The sequence below is a fragment of the Procambarus clarkii genome, chromosome 21 (genome assembly GCF_040958095.1).
Source record: "Procambarus clarkii isolate CNS0578487 chromosome 21, FALCON_Pclarkii_2.0, whole genome shotgun sequence".
Taxonomy (NCBI): Eukaryota; Metazoa; Arthropoda; class Malacostraca; order Decapoda; family Cambaridae; genus Procambarus; species Procambarus clarkii.
In genome coordinates this window covers 36,428,525-36,450,685 of record NC_091170.1, presented here as the reverse complement: position 1 = coordinate 36,450,685, position 22,161 = coordinate 36,428,525, and the positions used below count along the sequence as shown (strand labels likewise).

The window sequence follows — 22,161 nt, the reverse complement described above, 5'->3', positions numbered from 1 at the left end:
GTTTATTTAGCTACAATATTGGCCATTACGGCTATATAGCACTGGGAAGGGGTCAGGAGAAGTATTTGGGATGGGATGGGACGGGAGGGGCAGGAATGGTACTCAACCATTTGGAGGGTTGGGTATTGAACACCGACCTGCATGAAGCGAGACCGTCGCTCTACCGTCCAGCCCAAGTGGTTGGGCCCCTACAGGGTAAAGAGCTGTTAAAGTGCCTAGTGCGCTACTGAACGCTTAATTGTTCAAGACGATTATAGTGATTTGACAAGTTTATGTTATAATTACTTCACAAATTTTACATAATTCTTGAATTACAAAGTAAATCATGAGTACAGGTCCAGGATATCAAGTGGGCCAGCGTTCTTGGATACAGGTCCATGATATCATCAAGTGGGTCAGTATTCGTGGATACAGGTCCATGATATCATCAAGTGGGTCAGTATTCGTGGATACAGGTCCATGATATCATCAAGTGGGCCAGCGTTCTTGGATATAGGTCCATGATATCATCAAGTGGGTCAGTATTCGTGGATACAGATCCATGATATCATCAAGTGGGCTAGCGTTCTTGGATATAGATCCATGATATCATCAAGTGGGTCAGTATTCGTGGATACAGGTCCACGATATCATCAAGTGAGCCAATATGTCCGCAGATGGGACATTCCCCAATATAATAATCAAGAGAATGGATGTTTTATCTTTCATGAATGTTGATAATAACTTGAGGAAGGTCAGCATCCCAGGTACCTCCTCCTCCTCCTCCTGGCCACTGAACCGTTCCTCTGTCAAACTCTCGCTTTGTTACCGCCACATATAGACGCCGCCTCCCAGTATTCCTCACAATGTGAAGTATAATGGTAAACAACCCGTTCTCGCACTTTCTTACAGTCAATATTGACTTATTAAATACGTGCATATGTGACATACTAAACATACTAGTTTACCTTGAAAAGCTTCGTAGAAAACACCGACCTTACCTAACCTTCTTAGTATGTTAAGATAAGCATCTTATTGCTTCGTAATTACAATTATTACTTAACCTATACCTATAATAGGTTAAGTAATAATTGTAATTACGAAGCAATGAGATGCTTATCTTAACATACTAAGAAGGTTAGGTAAGGTCGGTGTTTTCTACGAAGCTTTTCAAGGTAAACTAGTATGTTTAGTATGTCACATATGCACGTATTTAATAAGTCAATATTGACTATACGAAAGTGCGAGAACGGGTTATGGTAAATTTATCCAAAATTTGGTTATCCAGACACATTTGTTCACGCCGCATTTCGTATGAATCCATCCACGTCTTGTGGGTCAGTGAACAATAGAAAGTGGCCTTTACAAATCTGTGAATTATAATAGACCATTTATTATATTGTTATTCTTGAAATACATGTGGTGTTCAGATCTACAATTCAGATTAAATAGAATGCGAATAAAAAATAAAAACGCATTTTTCAACGAATTCTCACCATTTTAAATATTTATCTATAAAACACAAGTGTCAACAGAAATCATTTCTATGACACTCGGCTATCACAATAGCAGATAATATAAGATTTAAATACGATTTTTTTCCACAAAATTTACCCCACATAAAAAAAACTTTTACCCACAAAAAATTATGCAACAAAAGGATGTATATAAATATTGATTTTTATAAATATTTATATACACATTATGAAACTCTACATACAAGGTGTAAGTTTCATGTAAATTGATTAATAAATGAAAGCGGGGACCCAGCTAGTAGTTGTAAATTACTTACTTGAACAAAATAAAGTCAAAAGATTCTGTCACCTGTGGCTGAGGTTGACGTACACTGATTGTCTTCAACATTGTCGCCCTCACACACACAGGCCGGCGTTCACTGAGGTGTACAAGTTCCATGTAAATCGCCTGATAAACTGCCTCCTCCCCCCCCCGTAAAAATACATTTGGATAAAACTAAGAAGTTTAGTCCTTTATAAGAGGCTATTGTGATAGCAGAGTGTTATAGAAATTATTTCAGTTGACACTTGTGTTTGCTGTTAAATTTTGAACATTTTAAACATTCCTTGAAAAATAAGTTTTTATTTTTTCTCCCCTTTCTATTTAGGCTGCGATGCTGAAACGTGGACCAGTTGGAGCCCTTTTTCTATACAACTAGTCGATAAAGTTTGAGTGAAATTGAACAACTTTGAATTTCCTGCATTATGCCCCCCTTCAGCGTGGCCTTCAGGGTGGTGGGCGTGGCCTTCAGGGCGGTGGGCGTGGCCTTCAGGGCGGTGGGCGTGGCCTTCAGGGCGGTGGGCGTGGCCTTCAGGGCGGTGGGCGTGGCCTTCAGGGCGGTGGGCGTGGCCTTCAGGGCGGTGGGCGTGGCCTTCAGGGCGGTGGGCGTGGCCTTCAGGGTGGTGGGGGAAACCGGTGCTCAGGGAAGGTGTAACGTCCTTCAAGGTTGCCGGGGAATGAGAGACAAGAACCAGGTCACTGCCCTATACAACCTGTCTGTCTGCTCGCCTGTCAGCCTGCTCGCCTGTCAGCCTGAGTCAGCCTTACCACTGTACCCCCCGTGGGTGTGGAGGAGGTGTACCTGCAGGTTGTTTCCCTTCCTGGTGTAGCGAAGAGTGCACCACATTCTGCCCCGCGGGTCACCACCTGCTGCCACCACAAGTAATGCAGGGACACAGTATGTAGTTTTGAACCTGTATGGTATGTAAAGATTTGACTTTGTAAAGAAACATAAGGTGGTGCACAATGGGACTGTGACGTCACTTCCGTCGTTACAACACGTGACTTATCACAGCCAGTAACGAGGGGTGACATTACGTCTACCTGTGGTAAGTATAGAAAGGTCAAAGGTCAAGCAAACGGCGAAGAGTTCGATGACAGCGCAAGCCCCTGTAACTGAATGGTACGGAGCTCACTTGCCCTCTGACCTTGGCCAGGAGCAGTCACACTCGCCGGTGCTCACCAGAGACGCCATTACGTAGCTACTTTGAGAGGGGGTGTATAGGTCCGTGTTGTGTGGGAATGCGTCAGCAAGGTTCAGTGCCTGGTCTTGTGCGTCATGGAGCTCCAGGAGCAGGTTAGCCCCAGTTATGAGAACTTGTGGCTTCAACTTGGGTCATGATGAGGAGGCAACAAGGACCTGACAAAGTGAAGTTGAACATGGGGTCGGGATGTGTGGGGCGCGGTGATACCTGCTTGGTGGGGTTCTGGGAGTTCTTCTACTCCCCAAGCCCGGCCCCAGGCCAGGCTTGACTTGTGAGAGCTTGGTCCACCAGGCTGATGCTTGGAGCGGCCCGCAGGCCCACATATCCACCACAGCCCGGTTGGTCCGGCACTTTTCGAAGAAAACAATTTAGTGTTCTCTTGATTTCCACGGTTGTTCCGGCAATATTTCTTATACTCTCTGGGAGGATGTTGAACAACCGCGGACCTCTGATGTTTATATAGTGTTCTCTGATTGTGCCTATAGCACCTCTGCTCTTCACTGGTTCTATTCTGCATTTTCTTCCATATCGTTCACTCCAGTATGTTGTTATTTTACTGTGTAGATTTGGGACCTGGCCCCTCCAGTATTTTCCACGTGTATATTATTTGACATCTCTCTCGTCTCTTTTCTAGCGAGTACATTTGGAGAGCTTTGAGACGATCCCAATAATTTAGGTGCTTTATCGCGTCTATGCGTGCCGTAATGTTCTTTGTATTCCTTCTAATTCTGCAATCTCTCCTGCTCTGAAGGGGGAAGCGAGTACTGAGCAGTACTGAAGACGGGACAACACAAGTGACTTGAAAACTTGTGAAGGGTGTGTGGGGCGTGGTGTAGGGGAGGGGGGGAGGGCAGGGTGTACTCGCCTAGTTGTGCTTGCTGGGGTTGAGCTCTGGCTCTTTGGTCCCGCCTCTCAACTGTCAATGAACTGTACAATGGTGTACTGATTCCCGACTCTATTGGGCTCTGTTATGATCTCAGCCTACAGGAGAAACGAGTCTCCCTCCTTGAGAGTTATTCAGCAAGCCTGACCTAACTAGAAGGTCTAGCAAGTATTGAGGTGATAACGCATATGTAAAATAGTTGGTTGGATATGTGTAACAGTTTGAGATTATGGGCAATGCAGAAGAAAATAGATAAATGACTGGCTAGGAGATGTGGACATTTTGCTGGAGGCTTGAGGCTCGCTTCTGGAGGACCTTGACCTCACTTGAGTGCCAGACATCGCAGGGGGAAGCCGCGCTCCGTTGAGCTCCCGTCAGAAGGGAACCCCTAGTGATATATCTCTAAGAGAAGAGAAGTGTGCAGACGTGCCAGCTGTGGAATCGAGCTGGGGACGTGTGGTCTCAAGTCGTGGACGATAATTAGTGAATATCAAATCGCCCAGAAGCATTATTGTGGGCTGTGTGGAGCGCCCTGACCAGACGCCGTCAGAGGAAAAGCGCCCTCGACCAGTTAATCTGTGGTAAGCACGATATACGCCAGTTCATAGTGATTGCATTGTAGTTGGTCGTGTGCCCAGCGACAGTAGCGATGTTTATTTATAAGTTAGACATGTTTTAATAAGGCAGAAGGCCTGAAATAGGAAAGTGAAGAGGGAGGAACACGGAGCGACGTCCGTCCTCTCTGAGCGCTGGCGGACGACTGAGGGAGCCGGCTCCGGATGGAGGAAGACCCTCCCAGCGAGTGAGGACGCCGCCGCCAGGCGAGGTGGAGTATGGACCCGCCCAAAACGGGGGAGTCCACTCTCACTGTATGTAGAGAACAGATAGAGGTTTGAGGCAAACATATTGTGTGAATATTTTTTGTTTATGTGTTAAAGGGGAACATTTTATTGGAGTGTCGATGGGTTGCAGGTTTGTCTTTTGGGGAAGAAGTTGCTGAGAACTTCGAAGCCAGCAGATGAAGTAGCTGATGAGACTCCAAGGTAGTGGAGCAGAGGACCTCGAGCTGTGAGGAGAAGCAGCAGTGAAGAGGAGTGTCACGTGCTTCTGTAGAGGTGGTGAAGCACCATAGTTACTCGAGGAAACTTCATGGTGTAGCAGCCAAGAGAGCTGTGGAGGAGCCTAGCAGAAGGGTGAAGCACCGTAGTTGCTCAAGGAAACTTCATGATAGCAGCCTGGAGGAGCTGCAGAGGATCCTGGTAGTGAAGCCCGGAAGAACCTAAAGAAATAGGGTAGTGAACTTCCAGAGGTGGAAGGGGAAGTTCTGGTGGATTACTAGTAGGGAGTTGATAGTGTTTGGTTGTCATTAGCGTGCAAGACGCAGTGAGAGGTGAGTGACTGTTGGCATTCTTATGTCAAGGAATTTTTTATACTGAAGTATCAATGAACATTTATACTGGTATATGTTATTGCATTCAAATGCTGATTTTCTATATATATATGTTATCTTGCTGATGGTGCAACAGTGTGTAGGTTTGACCAACTTGAGGAAGTTAATAGTATCAGGTGGTGAACCAGGAGGTAGGATACCACTTGATAAGCTGATAATAGAGTTCTGATGGTATTGGAGTGCAACCTGATTGTGATATTATAGAGTATAGGATTCATTATTATTATAGGTGTGTATGTATCGTGTATGTGCTTTGTTCAGTAAATGTGTCACAATTTGCTGGTGTTTGCCCTTGTCCTAGTGAGGCTTCCCAGGAGGTAGTAAAGAAGGAGAGAGAGAGAGAGAAAGAACCATGAACCACTGCTGTGGACAGGGTAGGAGGTAATACTAGTAAGTCATAGGGGGATTGAGGAGATCATATCTCATAAGGAGAGAGTGGGGAGTCACAGCGGCTCGAGTGGGTGTGTGCACGTGACGACGAGGCTAAGTGTTGGAGCCGCATCCCCTGAACGTGTGACGTTGAGCCCCTCTCCAAGAGCCAGAAGCGCCAAGGGTGATCTCCTAGTATAAGCACTCTACCGAGTTGTGGGTTGGGTTGTCCGTAGAGGAGGATCAACGACGACTACACCAACCAACCCACAGTATATAATAAATTGGGGGCCTGTCCGGGAGAGTGAACTGACACACCCACACCCTGTCCAAGAGTGGATTTGTACACCCTTGCTGAAATAGATAAACTGTGTGAACGCAGGTGTATATTCTCTCTCTTGGGAAGACTCACAGGACAAAGATGGATAAGGTGCAAACGTTTGTGGAGTCAGGCAAGCCCGAGGACTTGGAAGGTTGCACGAGGGATCAATTGAAACAAATAGCAGAAAAATGTGGCATTAGGTTGAAAGCATCTAAAGTAGCTGGGATGAAGGATGAGATCCTGAGGCAGTTGAGAGCCAGAAGTGAAGCAGCAGAACAAGGAGCCCAGGAAGGAGCTGAAAGTAGAAAGGAGGATGATGGGCAGGATGAAGTGAGATCCCAGGGATCGAGTAGGAGCAGCAAGAGTAGCCGCAGTAGTAGGAGTAGCCGGAATAGGAGCTTGGAGAGATTCCAGTTAGAGCTCCAGATGCAGCGTGAGGACAAGGAGAGACAGTTCCAGCTGGAAAAGATGAAATTAGAACTGCAGATGAAAAATGAAGCCGAGAAGGAAAAAGAGAAAACCAGACTGGAAGTAGAAAAAGAGAAAACCAAACTGGAAGTAGAAAAAGAGAAAACCAGAGTAAGGGAACTGGAGTTGGAACAAGAGAAAGAAAAAGAGAAAGCAAGACTAGAGGTCGAAAAAGAAAAAGAGAGAACAAAACAAATGCAGATAGAAGCGAACAGAACCTTGGCTGAGCAAAGGATTGAACATGGGTTGCCAGAGAGCACCACCCAGGTATCACACCCACCAGATGTTAGGGTTAGGGAGAAGGACATTCCCTTGTTTGTTCCCGAAGAGGCAGAGAGCTTTTTCGAGCACTTTGAAAAAGTAGCCAGCATCAAGGAGTGGCCACAGGAGGAATGGGCCCAGCTGGTCCAGTTAAGATTGACCGGTGCAGCCAGGGAGGCATACACCCAATTGTCACTGGAAGAGTGCCAGGATTACGCCACAGTAAAGAGCAGCATATTGCGCTCGTTTCAGTTAACCTCAGAAGCTTATAGGAAGCGCTTCAGAGAAATGATCAAAGTTGGAGCATGTACGTTTGCTGAGACAGCAAGGGATCTGGAAAGACGATTCCAGAAGTGGATTGAGGCTGCTGGAGTTGGATCTTACGCTGACCTGAAGCAACTGATGGTCATGGAGAAGTTCTTGGAGATGATGCATCCCGAAACAAAGTTCAAGATCCAAGAAGCAGGGATATTGGAGGTGAAAGATGCCGCAGATAGGGCGGATATGATTACTGAAGCATATAAGAGCTTAAGGGAGAACAGAGTGAGAAGCGAGGCGAGACGCAGCAATGGCAGATCCAATGGAGTCTGGGGAGGAAGAAATTATGAAAGACCCAGAAGAGTCTGGGATGAGAAAAATTTTGATAAATGGGTAGATACAAGTAAGTACCCTAAAACTCAGAAGAGTAGGTCGCGCACTTCGTCTGAAAGTGAAGATGGAGGAGCTAAACAAGAAACTAATCGTTATCCTGGAAATCAAGAGTCCAGTAGAACCCCACAGAGTGCAAGTAGTGTACCTGGCCCGAGGAATTCTCATGTGAGTGGGCAGAGTCAGAGCTACTCTGGTACATATAGAAGAGACTTTACCCAGAGGAGATGTTACAATTGTAACGGATTGGGTCACGTGATGCGAGATTGTCGGCAGGGCAAGAGAGTTGTGACCCTGGCCATGTGTGACCCCCGAGGTAAATATACTAATGTGTTCCAAGACAAACCACAGAGAGCGAACTTAGTGAACGAGAGGTATAGGCCGTTCATGAGCAAAGGTTGGATCAGAATAGGAGGCCAACCTGAGGTAGAAGTTGGTATCTTAAGAGATACCGGAGCTAATCAGAGCTTGATTACGAGAAGCCTGATTGGGAATGGTCGACGGTTAGCTGGCAGTGGGAAGATGAAAGTATATGGGTTATTGTCTGAGAGTGACATGCCCGTTTGTACTGTCCAGCTAAGGTCGGAATATGTGTCGGCAGAGGTGATGTTGGGAGTGTGCCCCGACATACCTGTTCCAGGAGTCCAAGTGATCCTGGGGAATGACTTGTGCGGGACAAAGGTGTTACCAAGAGTCATAGCGGAGACTGTGCCAGAGGAGAGCCCAGAAGGCCACTGCACGGGTGGGACACCTGAGAGTGTGAACCTGACTGACATCCGAGGAGATGCGTCAGGAGACCGCCAAGCCATTGAGTACCCTGTCTCGGTAGTGATGAAGACAGAGGTGGCCGACGAGGAAGACACTGGAGAAGGTGAGACAGTGTCGATTCAGCCAGTGGAAGAGATCGATGTAGATATAGCACGGCTATTTGATGAAGGTCCAGCCCAGGAGAATGAAGTCTCGGTGAGGTCAAAAGTGAAGATGGCCCAGCCGAGGAAGACTCATGTGAAGAGAGTTGACCTGAAGAGAGCCCAGACTGCTGAAATTGAGAGTCGGAAGGCGAATGCAACTGTGCTGAGTAGGAATGAGGAAAGATGTGGACAGACTGAGGACGGGAATAGAGCGTCAAGTGGTCCACGAGCACAGAGGCATATGGATAGTGGAGTTAAGTTGTTTGAGATGTCAGGAGTCGACATGTTTCACAGAAAACGTGGAGGAGAGATAGTGAAGAAGAGTAATAGCCGGGAAAATGAAAGGAGAAGAGACAGTATGTGTGGAGAGATGCTTACGAGCACTTTGGGAGAGGCAAAGCGACATGTATGGTCGAGTGCTGTTGGATGTAGTGCAGTGCTCGAAGAAACTTTTAGGGAACGAAGAAGAGTCGAAGGAGAAGAAATGGAGTGGTATAGAAGTGAAAAGTGTAGGAAGAGGATGATGATGCAAGCATGGAGGGATAGAAGAAAGCCGAGGACTCGATGGAAGTCAGACAGGATGAGATCTTGGATAAATGCGGAGACGCAAGGGAGGATCGTCGGTGAAGACGAGGAAGTGAAGTATGATGACAGGAGGCGGAAGTATAACGGCAGTAGATGGAAGTGTGAAGACGACAGAGGAGGTACAGACAGTAGATGTCTGACTCTGGACGGGAAGAGAAGAAGACGAGGAAACGGAGGGTGGAAACAATAAGTAGAGTGGACCAATGGAGAGCAGGCGTCCACGGAGGACAGCCTAGCTAAGAGGTGTCAGAGGTCAAATCGTTTATGAGAAGATCATGTTTCTGGAGAGAGGTGAGCCAGATGTTGCAAGGAGCAACGAATTATTTGTAGACTCCTAAGAGAGTATATGGGGTGAAGAACGAGACAGCGTGGTGGCGGATGTATTATCCCGAGCTTTGCCACTGGAATAACTCTCAAAAATAAGGGGAGGGGAGTGTTATGATCTCAGCCTACAGGAGAAACGAGTCTCCCTCCTTGAGAGTTATTCAGCAAGCCTGACCTAACTAGAAGGTCTAGCAAGTATTGAGGTGATAACGCATATGTAAAATAGTTGGTTGGATATGTGTAACAGTTTGAGATTATGGGCAATGCAGAAGAAAATAGATAAATGACTGGCTAGGAGATGTGGACATTTTGCTGGAGGCTTGAGGCTCGCTTCTGGAGGACCTTGACCTCACTTGAGTGCCAGACATCGCAGGGGGAAGCCGCGCTCCGTTGAGCTCCCGTCAGAAGGGAACCCCTAGTGATATATCTCTAAGAGAAGAGAAGTGTGCAGACGTGCCAGCTGTGGAATCGAGCTGGGGACGTGTGGTCTCAAGTCGTGGACGATAATTAGTGAATATCAAATCGCCCAGAAGCATTATTGTGGGCTGTGTGGAGCGCCCTGACCAGACGCCGTCAGAGGAAAAGCGCCCTCGACCAGTTAATCTGTGGTAAGCACGATATACGCCAGTTCATAGTGATTGCATTGTAGTTGGTCGTGTGCCCAGCGACAGTAGCGATGTTTATTTATAAGTTAGACATGTTTTAATAAGGCAGAAGGCCTGAAATAGGAGAGTGAAGAGGGAGGAACACGGAGCGACGTCCGTCCTCTCTGAGCGCTGGCGGACGACTGAGGGAGCCGGCTCCGGATGGAGGAAGACCCTCCCAGCGAGTGAGGACGCCGCCGCCAGGCGAGGTGGAGTATGGACCCGCCCAAAACGGGGGAGTCCACTCTCACTGTATGTAGAGAACAGATAGAGGTTTGAGGCAAACATATTGTGTGAATATTTTTTGTTTATGTGTTAAAGGGGAACATTTTATTGGAGTGTCGATGGGTTGCAGGTTTGTCTTTTGGGGAAGAAGTTGCTGAGAACTTCGAAGCCAGCAGATGAAGTAGCTGATGAGACTCCAAGGTAGTGGAGCAGAGGACCTCGAGCTGTGAGGAGAAGCAGCAGTGAAGAGGAGTGTCACGTGCTTCTGTAGAGGTGGTGAAGCACCATAGTTACTCGAGGAAACTTCATGGTGTAGCAGCCAAGAGAGCTGTGGAGGAGCCTAGCAGAAGGGTGAAGCACCGTAGTTGCTCAAGGAAACTTCATGATAGCAGCCTGGAGGAGCTGCAGAGGATCCTGGTAGTGAAGCCCGGAAGAACCTAAAGAAATAGGGTAGTGAACTTCCAGAGGTGGAAGGGGAAGTTCTGGTGGATTACTAGTAGGGAGTTGATAGTGTTTGGTTGTCATTAGCGTGCAAGACGCAGTGAGAGGTGAGTGACTGTTGGCATTCTTATGTCAAGGAATTTTTTATACTGAAGTATCAATGAACATTTATACTGGTATATGTTATTGCATTCAAATGCTGATTTTCTATATATATATGTTATCTTGCTGATGGTGCAACAGTGTGTAGGTTTGACCAACTTGAGGAAGTTAATAGTATCAGGTGGTGAACCAGGAGGTAGGATACCACTTGATAAGCTGATAATAGAGTTCTGATGGTATTGGAGTGCAACCTGATTGTGATATTATAGAGTATAGGATTCATTATTATTATAGGTGTGTATGTATCGTGTATGTGCTTTGTTCAGTAAATGTGTCACAATTTGCTGGTGTTTGCCCTTGTCCTAGTGAGGCTTCCCAGGAGGTAGTAAAGAAGGAGAGAGAGAGAGAGAAAGAACCATGAACCACTGCTGTGGACAGGGTAGGAGGTAATACTAGTAAGTCATAGGGGGATTGAGGAGATCATATCTCATAAGGAGAGAGTGGGGAGTCACAGCGGCTCGAGTGGGTGTGTGCACGTGACGACGAGGCTAAGTGTTGGAGCCGCATCCCCTGAACGTGTGACGTTGAGCCCCTCTCCAAGAGCCAGAAGCGCCAAGGGTGATCTCCTAGTATAAGCACTCTACCGAGTTGTGGGTTGGGTTGTCCGTAGAGGAGGATCAACGACGACTACACCAACCAACCCACAGTATATAATAGCTCTCATATCTACAAGAGAAGGGAATTATCAGGAGAAAACGCCAAGCCCTTACGACTATCATATCTACAAGTGAAACTGTGTATGGGTGTGTGTGTGGGGGGGGGAGTGAGGGGTTTAGGTGTTGCTTCTTGGTGGCCCAGGAGCTACAGTCCGTCTGGTGACGAATCTGTGAGACTGGTGGAATTAATGACATATATATTTGTGGCTTACCCTAAGGATTGACGAGTGGTTTACCTCAAAATAACGATTCATGGTGTAGTTTACCCAACTATAATGGTCACGTTGCGGTAAACCACACCATTAGTGTTAGAGAGGATAATATATTATTGAGGCTACGGACACCCGCCAGTACCCACGCGGCGCTGCAAGGTGCTCTTCTCCGTAACCCCTGAACCACACTCTCTTCGTCAGGGAACTTCACCACCGCCTGTGGTCAAGGTGTTCTGGGTATCCTGCTCAATAACCCCCCCCCCCACCCACCAATGGATTTAAGATGGTTGGAGACATTCAATGTTTACGGATGACCTGCTCAAGTAAGTACAATAATTACCCAATTAGTTGAGGAGCTGAAGTAACAGTCTAGCAGGAGCGGAGAGAGAGAGAGAGAGAGAGAGAGAGAGAGAGAGAGAGAGAGAGAGAGAGAGAGAGAGAGAGAGAGAGAGAGAGAGAGAGAGGAGAGAGGAGAGAGAGAGAGAGAGAGAGAGAGAGAGAGAGAGAGAGAGAGAGAGAGAGAGAGAGAGAGAGAGAGAGAGAGAGAGAGAGAGGAGAGAGAGAGAGAGAGAGAGAGAGAGAGAGAGAGAGAGAGAGAGAGAGAGAGAGAGAGAGAGAGAGAGAGAGAGAGAGAGAGAGAGAGGAGAGAGAGAGAGAGAGAGAGAGAGAGAGAGAGAGAGAGAGAGAGAGAGAGAGAGAGAGAGAGAGAGAGAGAGAGAGAGAGAGAGAGAGAGGGGAGAGAGAGAGAGAGAGAGAGAGAGAGAGAGAGAGAGAGAGAGAGAGAGAGAGAGAGAGAGAGAGAGAGAGAGGCATTACTGTAAATGTAAGAGTAGCTAAGAAGGTCAGTCTCAGCTGTGTCGACTGCAGGTGTTGTCTCAATCCCTGGGAGCCGTGCAGGTGTTGGCCTCCCTGGGAGCCGTGCAGGTGTTGTCTCAATCCCTGGGAGCCGTGCAGGTGTTGGCCTCCTTGGGAGCCGTGCAGGTGTTGGCCTCCCTGGGAGCCGTGCAGGTGTTGGCCTCCCTGGGAGCCGTGCAGGTGTTGGCCTCCCTGGGAGCCGTGCAGGTGTTGGCCTCCCTGGGAGCCGTGCAGGTGTTGGCCTCCCTGGGAGCCGTGCAGGTGTTGGCCTCCCTGGGAGCCGTGCAGGTGTTGGCCTCCCTGGGAGCCGTGCAGGTGTTGGCCTCCCTGGGAGCCAATCAGATGCCTGGGAGTGTCTCAACATCTACACAGAATAACCAGCTCGAGCAGTCGTCGACTGTATTCGGTAATTAAAGCTGTCCAACTGCGTCGCTTCGACGGTGGTGGACGCCGCCAGGGACGGCTGCTGGTGCGTCCTAGGACGTCTTCCCGCTGACGCTGTGCTCCTCCTCACTCATCTACGCCGCCAGTACCTCCAAGTTCGAAATCCCTCGCCACCCCCCACCCCCCTGACTGCCACTTTCTCGGCCTCGTCCCCTGACTGCCACTTTCTCGGCCTCGTCCCCTTACTGCCACTTTCTCGGCCTCGTCCCCTGACTGCCACTTTCTCGGCCTCGTCCCCTTACTGCCACTTTCTCGGCCTCGTCCCCTTACTGCCACTTTCAGAGCCTTCCCCACTCACTCTAAATGTTCGTTCTTCTTTTCCTTCGCCACAAGAAATACATCAGTTCAGTCATGCTTCATTCTTCTCTGTGCCAAGCTCTCCTCTCGAGTAATACGTCGTATATCGACGTAAAAATCTCCAGCGTCAAAATATGATGTGCTATATATCAGAGTGGCTCGCTAAATATACGAGATGCTACGTTTTCTATGTCTGGGTCCATGGTTAGGTTAGGTTCGGGCACTTGAGTTTTATTATTTGAGTGAGATGGCAGCTGGCGAGGACGGGCTGCTCTCACGGCCCAGTACATCTTGGTCGCCTTTGTTAAAATAAACCATTTCTTATAGAGGAGAGACAGGTGCAGACACATGAAGGAAAACTAGAAATAGTTATTACAATACTTTATGATTGACGCGCAGTCCGATTTACTGTATGTGTGTGTGTACTCACCTAGTTGTGCTTGTGGGGGTTGAGCTCTGGCTCTTTGGTCCCGCCTCTCAACCGTCAATAAACTGATGTACAGGTTCCTGAGCATACTGGGCTCTATCATATCTACACTTGAAACTGTGTATGGAGTCAGCCTCCACCACATCTCTGCTTAATGCATTCCATCTGTTAACTACTCTGACACTGAAAAAGTTCTTTCTAACGTCCATGTGGCTTATTTGAGTACTCAGTTTCCACCTGTGTCCCCTTGTTCGCATACCACCAGTGTTAAACTGTTTATCCTTATCTACCCTATCAATTCAGCTGAGAATTTTGTAGGTAGTGATCATGTTTGTGTAGGGGGGGAGGGTGGTAACCGAGGAAAACCTGTTCTCTTGTGTTAGGTGTTTGTAGGCAAAGAGTGTGGGGCGCATAGATGAATGCTTTATTGCATACATATATGCATCTTTCAGGCCGCCTGACAGACTCGGAGCCACGGAGACCGACCCGCAGTGACACTGATCCCCGGAACGACCTCAAGGTAGGCTCACGTTATGGAGTAGTGTCCTTCACAGGAGGGTGTGCTAGCCTTCCTGTTACCACAGTATTATGTGACGGAGCTGCCCGAGAGGACATCCAAGCTTTTGGTCAACTATCTGTGCCAGTTGGGCATCTTTTGTGTATACACAAGTTGTAGAGTATGTTCTTTCCGACATAATGTACACCTTGGTGTAATGTGAAGTTTAGTGGTTGTGCGCTAAGCGATTCAGGGAAGGGAAGGGAACTACCACGAGAAAGCGCCAAGCCATTACGACTATATAGCCCTTGGAAGAGGTCAGGATAAGGATATGGGATGTGACGGGAGGATGGAATGGTGCCCAACCACTTGGACGGTAAACTGCTGTGTAGTTTGGTCATATAGTAGGCGGCATTTTGCTGTTCTCCTTAGAAGCTTGTCTTGTACTGCTTCTGGTTATTGCAAGTTCGTTTACTTCAGATATATGTAGTGAAGGGTGATCAAGATGTGGGTAAGGGAGAGTAATGTGTGGGAGCAGTGGGGGAGGGGGAGGGAAGGGGAAACAAGGGGAGGGAAAGAGGGGAGTGCGGCACCTGCCCCCAGCCCGGGGCAGGCGCCACACTCCCGGGCTGGGGCAGGTGGTGATGGTGGCTGTAGTGAGGCCCACCAACGTACACAGGAAGAAGCCACACCAACAACTATAACCCCCACAACCCCCTACAACAAGTGGTAATTAGCAGTAGAAGGCGGGAAGAAAGACGGCGTGGGCGGGAAGACAGACGGCGTGGGCGGGAAGACAGACGGCGTGGGCGGGAAGACAGACGGCGTGGGCGGGAAGACAGACGGCGTGGGCGGGAAGACAGACGGCGTGGGCGGGAAGACAGACGGCGTGGGCGGGAAGACAGACGGCGTGGGCGGGAAGACAGCGTGGCAGGTGTGACGACAAGAGCGGGAGGTCGTGAGCGGCCCGCTGCACCAAGCAGCCCGCGGGAAGGTTGCTCAACACTCCCACCTTTCTCCTCTGCCTAGGCCTCAACACTGGCTGGCTGGCTGGTACTGTAACAATCACTGTATCCCTGACTGGCTAACATGGCAACAATCATTGCACTACTGGCTGGCTAACACTGCAACAATCACCACACCACAAGACTGGCTAGCACTGCAACAATCACCACACCACAAGGCTGGCTAACACAGCAACAATCACCACACCACAAGGCTGGCTAGCACTGCAACAATCACCACACCACAAGGCTGGCTAACACTGCAACAATCACCACACCACAAGGCTGGCTAGCACTGCAACAATCACCACACCACAAGGCTGGCTAGCACTGCAACAATCACCACACCACAAGGCTGGCTAGCACTGCAACAATCACCACACCACAAGGCTGGCTAGCACTGCAACAATCACCACACCATAAAGGCTGGCTAGCACTGCAACAATCACCACACCACAAGGCTGGCTAGCACTGCAACAATCACCACACCACAAGGCTGGCTAGCACTGCAACAATCACCACACCACAAGGCTGGCTAACACTGCAACAATCACCACACCACAAGGCTGGCTAACACTGCAACAATCATTGCACTACTGGCTAACTAGCACTGCAACAATCACCACACCACAAGACTGGCTAGCACTGCAACAATCACCACACCAGAGGCTGGCAATCACTACAACAATCACTGAATGCCGCTAAACCTTCACCTAGAATGGAGCTTCAGTAATCCTTTGACAACAATCCTTGACCCCATGTCCGCGTAAGGCAGCACAAATATGAGGATTCTAATATCTCACTTAAACTTGAAACCCAAAAAATCTTGAAAGCTTATGAGAGTCTTGTGCAAATGAGGCGACTAGAAAAATTTAAATGTGTTCCCCAATAACCTAGAAAAGCACATTTTGCATAATGAATTCACTTACACAAAAAAATGACCTCACAAAAATGCACAAGACGACGCATTCATTATTGACTTTTCTGGTAGTGGAGAAGCAACAGTGAACGTACTCCTGGGAACCCTAGGCGACGGCGACAAATGAAAGTGGTTCTGGGGGAGGTGTGCAGGAGGAGATTGTGAGTCCTAACTTGCCCTGTTAACTCCGGCAGAATAAATACGATGGATAAATAAATCATGAAATTTGGGGCCGGTACTGACGTGAGAGGAGGATGCACACTTCAACTGCCAGATCTACACTTCTTATGGGGGAGAGAGTGGGAGGAAGTGGTTCCGAGGGTGCGTGGTTCCCTCCCTCCCTCCCTCCCCTTCCCCCCTCTCTCCCTCTCCCTCCCTCTCTCTCTCTCTCTCTCTCTCTCTCTCTCTCTCTCTCACACACGACTTTAAATCTGTCTGGTATCTAGTGAAAGGTTTTGATATACTAGTGAAGTATATTACAAATGATACCACTTCCAACGAGTATCAATACCTCACTGTTCAGAAAGTTATTGGGCAGCAAAACCATTTTTAAGTTGTTTACACTATGGTTTAACGATATTAAAGCTTTACCAATAACTAAACTATATGGTCCATACCAGTACTAAACTGTCGTGTCGTTAAGAGTAAAAGTTTGGCGGGTGTTGCACAGTAACAAAATGTTACGACACGATTCCCCTTTTATTGCTGCGAGTCGAATAATGTACACCAAACCCGTTTTTTATCTGCCTTTCCATTACATTATACAGGATACGTTCTTTCTGTATTCGTCTTACCACACTGCACAGGACACGTGATGCCTGTATCTCGCTACACTACACAGGACGCACCTGTGTCCACCACATTACCCACACATATACATGGGACCCTAACACACTAGTAGCCGTCGTATGAGGCAATATCCAGAGCGAGCCACAAAAACGGCGCTAGAAGTATGCCATCAGCAGCCAGGAACGGACTCATCTATAACGCAGGTCGGGAGGCGGAGTGGTGCCGGCCCAGGGCGGCTCTTCCATAACACAGGTCGGAAGGCGGAGTGTCGGCCCAGGGCGGCTCTTCCATAACGCAGGTCGGGATGCGGAGTGTCTGCCCAGGGCGGCTCTTCCATAACGCAGGTCCAGAGGCAGAGTGTCGGCCCAGGGCGGCTCTTCCATAACACAGGTCGGGAGACGGAGTGTCGGCCCAGGGCGGGTCTTCCATAACGCAGGTCGGGAGGCGGAGTGCCGGCCCAGGGCGGCTCATCCATAACCCAGGTCGGGTACCGAGTGTTGGGACCCCGCATTAGGGTTCTCCCGGACGGCTTCTGGACCACTTTCCACAAACGCGCGCCTGGAATAACCAATGTCTTTTTGCCGAGACGCCATATTCCATCTCCCAAGACCCAGCCTAATACTCCAGGGCACGGAAATACATTCAGAGGTTTTAAAGGAGCTATAAAAGCATAATACATTATCCCGGCTTACTTATTCCTGCTAAAATTAAACTGAATTCATGTATTTTTTGTGAGCTAGGTTGAGGAGAGCCACACTCCTGGTGCTATGTTGAAACTCCTCCAACTTTCAATTAACTTTCCTTTTCAGTGAACGTGCACTTGCTTCGTTGAATGTTGAAGATTCTCGTGTGTTACACTATGGGGCCATGGCCCTCCCAGTTACATCATGTGGCCATGGTCCTCCCAGTTGCACCATGAGTCCATGGCCCTACCAGTTGCACCATGTGTCCATGGCCCTCCCAGTTGCACCATGAGTTCATGGCCCTCCCAGTTGCACCATGTGTCCATGGCCCTACCAGTTGCATCATGTGGCCATGGCCCTCCCAGTTGCACCATGAGTTCATGGCCCTCCCAGTTGCACCATGTGTCCATGGCCCTCCCAGTTGCACCATGAGTCCATGGCCCTCCCAGTTACACCATGAGTCCATGGCCTGGTTGCCGACCTACAGTGCCCAGGTCTCCACTGGGCCTACAGTGCCCAGGTCTCCACTAGGCCTACAGTGCCCAGGTCTCCACTAGGCCTACAGTGCCCAGGTCTCCACTAGGCCTGCAGTACGACACACGCACCAGAGCCCGGCTGAGTCAGGTGTCAATCAACCTCTTCTATCAACTAATAAGTCGCTTTTTCACGATACCGTAACCAACGTTATAAATGCAACCTACTATGAAAATTAAAGGTCCACAAATATTTACGTTTCTTATGCACCGGACTCGATAGGTTGGGTGGGTTGCTTGGGTTTATACGTACTGGTTAATATAAAAGGATGGATTTTTGACGGAGTGGTACATCAAGAGACCGGGGTAAACACTGTGGGTGTCTGGCAGGCTGGTCTTCAGCGGTGGTCACGCTGTATCCCTGCTGCTTGACGCCACCAGCGGCGCCACACACCCGCCACCAGCGGCGCCACACACCCGCCACCAGCGGCGCCACACACCCACCACCAGCGGCGCCACACACCCGCCACCAGTGGCGCCACACACCCGCCACCAGCGGCGCCACACACCCGCCACCAGCGGCGCCACACACCCGCCACCAGCGGCGCCACACACCCGCCACCAGCGGCGCCACACACCCGCCACCAGTGGCGCCACAAACCCGCCACCAGTTGCGCCACACCCACCTCATACACGTCCACTCAAACGTGAACAAAAAAATGACTGCCAAAACAAGGATTGATGAAATCTTGTGACTGTTCCACCCTCTGGGAGGCTGAGCTGGGTGGCATATTCCACCCTATTGAAAGCTGGGCTGGGTGGCATATGTTCCACCCTCTGAGAGGCTGGGATGGGGGCAGACGCAGGCGTGTTCTACTGTGGCAAGAAAAACCACTCGACCTAGACCAACATGAAGCTAAGAACACACCCATACACACATATATCATTATGTCAGGGGACAGGCAGCCTGAAGCTTATATATACAGTACATGTTAGTTTATATCGAGGTCGACCCTACTCCCTCTCCCCACTCAGGGTCGAACTACTGACCCTATCCAGGATGCAACTCAAACTAGCTGACTAACTCCTGGGTACCTATTTAACGTTAGGTGAACAGGCGCATAATGTGATAGGAAACGCGGCAAACCATTTCTGTCTCGCCCAGGAGTCGAGCCCGGAATTGAACCCAAACGTATAAAAATATCGTAGTTCAACACGACACAACAGTGAGGGTTGGAAGGGAGACAGAGGGGTCAAGAACAATGTATGGGGAGAGGAAGTAATAGGTTGAGTGAGACAGAGCAATGAGTGGCGGGATGAGAACTGTGGGTGTGTGTGAGGGGGCATACCCCCCCCCCCCCCCACCCACTCGCAAAACAAGAGTAAACACTGCCGCCAGTGAGGTTGTCCTACCCAAGCAAGGATGTTAATCCACCTGGATAGTACCTTTTGACATCCTGACGCCTGCATGGCCCACCAAGAAACTATTCACAAACACCCTTCATGCTCAGCTTGCTGCTAAATTGTTGACAACACTGAAGTAGACAGCTTAATTATTTCAGACTCCCTTTCCTCACTGCTAGCAATAGTTTACTATCGAGTAATAACGTGCTTGTCTCAGAAGCCAGACATAGATACATAAGCATATTTAATAATGGGGGTAAATATAAAAATGTGGATTCTTCTCACATTGGCCTGCAGGAACATGATAAAGTTGACGCCCTTGCTAAGGTTGCAGTAAATAAAGTCAGTGTTGAACGGAATCTTGAGTTATCAAATAGGTCCCTTAAAAGGGTTATTAGACGAGAACTCTTGGATGGATTTGAAGAAAACTGAACAGTGCAAACTGGAACTAGCAGGTTTATTGTTCATCACAATGAAATGTGTCCAACAAAAGATGTGTATGGGACAAAATCAGCAGACTAACAGATGTTGTCACATCTCGAATAAGACTTGGCTACAAGTATCTCCAGCAGTTTGCCTTGTATGGAGATCTAGATGAAGTAAAGTGTAAAGTGTGTGGACAAAGACTGGGTCACACACTTGAGCATTATATCTTGAACTGTCGTATAATTGAGTCCTTTACAGATAAATCTAAACTCACGTTGCATGAAATGGTAAACCATCTTATTATAAAGGATAAATTACCAGAAATCCTTGCGCTGTATCCATATTTTGCTTACAGTAGATAAACGACATATGAGAGTAAGAAACAAGTAGTGTATTGTGAAGACTAATAATAACAGCAACTCCCCTATGACTGTAATATCTCTATTGCTCAAACAATTATGTATTGGCAACAAGACCAACCATTAATGTATAATGATTTACTGTAAATACATAGCTATTGACATGGAACAATCACTAACTAGCTGACAATATAATTATAATGTGTGTGCAGAATAGATGTAATTGTTAATGTAATAATCTCCGTTGAGGTCTATGAAGACCTTTTGTGCCCTCTATAATGCTCTTTTGCGCTACTGCTCACAGGATGAGTATGGGGTGCACAATAAACTACCAGTCACAGGAGTAGGACTACGATGGTCACTACTGTAGTTCTGGGGAGAGCGAGGCGGACTGGTTGGAAAGGATGATTCCAGAAGGATAGATAACTCCACTACCGATCCAGCAGCCAAGCCAGGACCCATCCAGGCATGCACGAAACAATCTTCCCACCACCTAAGACATGACCGCGTCGTCCCGCCAGCAGACACAACATGGCCCAGCCTCCCAGCCAGCAGACACAACATGGCCCAGCCTCCCAGCCAGCAGACACAACATGGCCCAGCCTCCCAGCCAGCAGACGTCAGGGCCACTCCACTACACCACACCAACACAAGAGTGAGTGTTACTCGTGCACAGGTTGAAGGTCCCACAACTTACTGGGAGTCGGCCGCAACTGTTCCCAAACTATGCTGTCTATCTTTGTCTCCATGCTGGGGAGCGGGGGTCGGACAAGGGGGAGCGGGGGTCGGACAAGGGGGAGCGGGGGTCGGACAAGGGGGAGCGGGGGTCGGACAAGGGGGGAGCGGGGTCGGACAAGGGGAGCGGGGGTCGGACAAGGGGGAGCGGGGGTCAGACAAGGGGGAGCGGGGGTCGGACAAGGGGGAGCGGGGGTCGGACAAGGGGGAGCGGGGGTCGGACAAGGGGGAGCGGGGGTCGGACAAGGGGGAGCGGGGGTCGGACAAGGGGGGAGCGGGGTCGGACAAGGGGAGCGGGGGTCGGACAAGGGGGAGCGGGGGTCGGACAAGGGGGAGCGGGGGTCGGACAAGGGGGAGCGGGGGTCGGACAAGGGGGAGCGGGGGTCGGACAAGGGGGAGCGGGGATCGGACAAGGGGGAGCGGGGGTCGGACAAGGGGGAGCGGGGGTCGGACAAGGGGGAGCGGGGGTCGGACAAGGGGGAGCGGAGGACCTACCTTACCTTACCTTGCTGTCATCTTGCAGCGATTCCGGGGGTCAAGATCTCCGCAGCCCGGTCTCTGACCAGGCCTCTTGGTTGATGGTCTGGTCAACCAGGCTGTTGGACGCGGCTGCTCGCAGCCTGACGCATGAATCACAGCCTGGTTGGTATCCTTTAGAGGTGTTATGTTCTCTCTTTAACACTGAGGGGTCGGCCAGTTATGCCCCTTATGTGTAGTGGAAGCGTGTTGAACAGTCTCGGCTGGCAGAGGGGGGAGGGGGATGTTGATAGAATTCTCTCTCAGAGTACCTGTTGCACCTCTGCTCTTCAACGGGGGTATTCTGCACATCCTGCCATGCCTTCTGGTCTCATGTGGTGTTATTCCTGTGTGCAGGTTTGGTACCAGCCCCTCTAATATCTTCCACGTGTAAATTACTATGTATCTCTCCCGCCTGCGCTTAAGAGAATACAGATTTAGGCTTCTGAGTCAATCCCAGTAATTTAGATGGTTTATTGAGTGATTTCTATGTGAAGTTGAGCTTTGGTTCTTTGGTCCCGCCTCTCAACTGTCAATTAACTAGTGTACAAGGTTCCTGAGCCAATTAGACACAAATCTGCATTTGAAACTGTGTATGGAGTCAGCCTCCATCACATCACTGCCTAATGTATTCTGTTTGTTAACTACCCTAACACTAAAACATTCTTTCTAACGTCTCTGGCTCATCTGGGTACTAGGTTTCCACCTGTGTCCCCTTGTTCGTGTTCCACCCATGCTAAATAGTTGTCTTTGTCCACCCAGTCAATTCCTCTGAGATTTGTGTAGGCGGTGATC

The 22,161-nt window shown here is 49.1% G+C and overlaps 2 protein-coding genes and 1 long non-coding RNA gene across 4 annotated transcripts in view; 2 read left to right on the top strand and 1 right to left on the bottom strand.

The window, feature by feature from the left end:
• The window catches only part of LOC123760611 (uncharacterized), a 379,154-nt gene that overhangs the window by 334,415 nt on the left and 22,578 nt on the right, over positions 1 to 22,161 (bottom strand). The window lies entirely within an intron of this gene.
• LOC138366962 (uncharacterized) lies at positions 3,954 to 9,372 on the top strand. Its single transcript, XM_069328339.1, has 2 exons — positions 3,954 to 4,442; positions 4,834 to 9,372. Exon 2 carries the CDS (start codon positions 6,102 to 6,104, stop codon positions 9,063 to 9,065), a length of 2,964 nt encoding a protein of 987 aa, XP_069184440.1. The 5' UTR covers positions 3,954 to 4,442; positions 4,834 to 6,101; the 3' UTR covers positions 9,066 to 9,372.
• LOC138366964 (uncharacterized) lies at positions 9,409 to 10,954 on the top strand. Its single transcript, XR_011229272.1, has 2 exons — positions 9,409 to 9,807; positions 10,199 to 10,954. It is a non-coding gene; the product is annotated as an uncharacterized lncRNA (long non-coding RNA).

What these genes read in the sequence shown, in the direction of transcription:
- LOC138366962 (XM_069328339.1), top strand. Translation starts at nt 6,102, where the DNA reads ATGGATAAGGTGCAAACGTTTGTGGAGTCAGGCAAGCCCGAGGACTTG.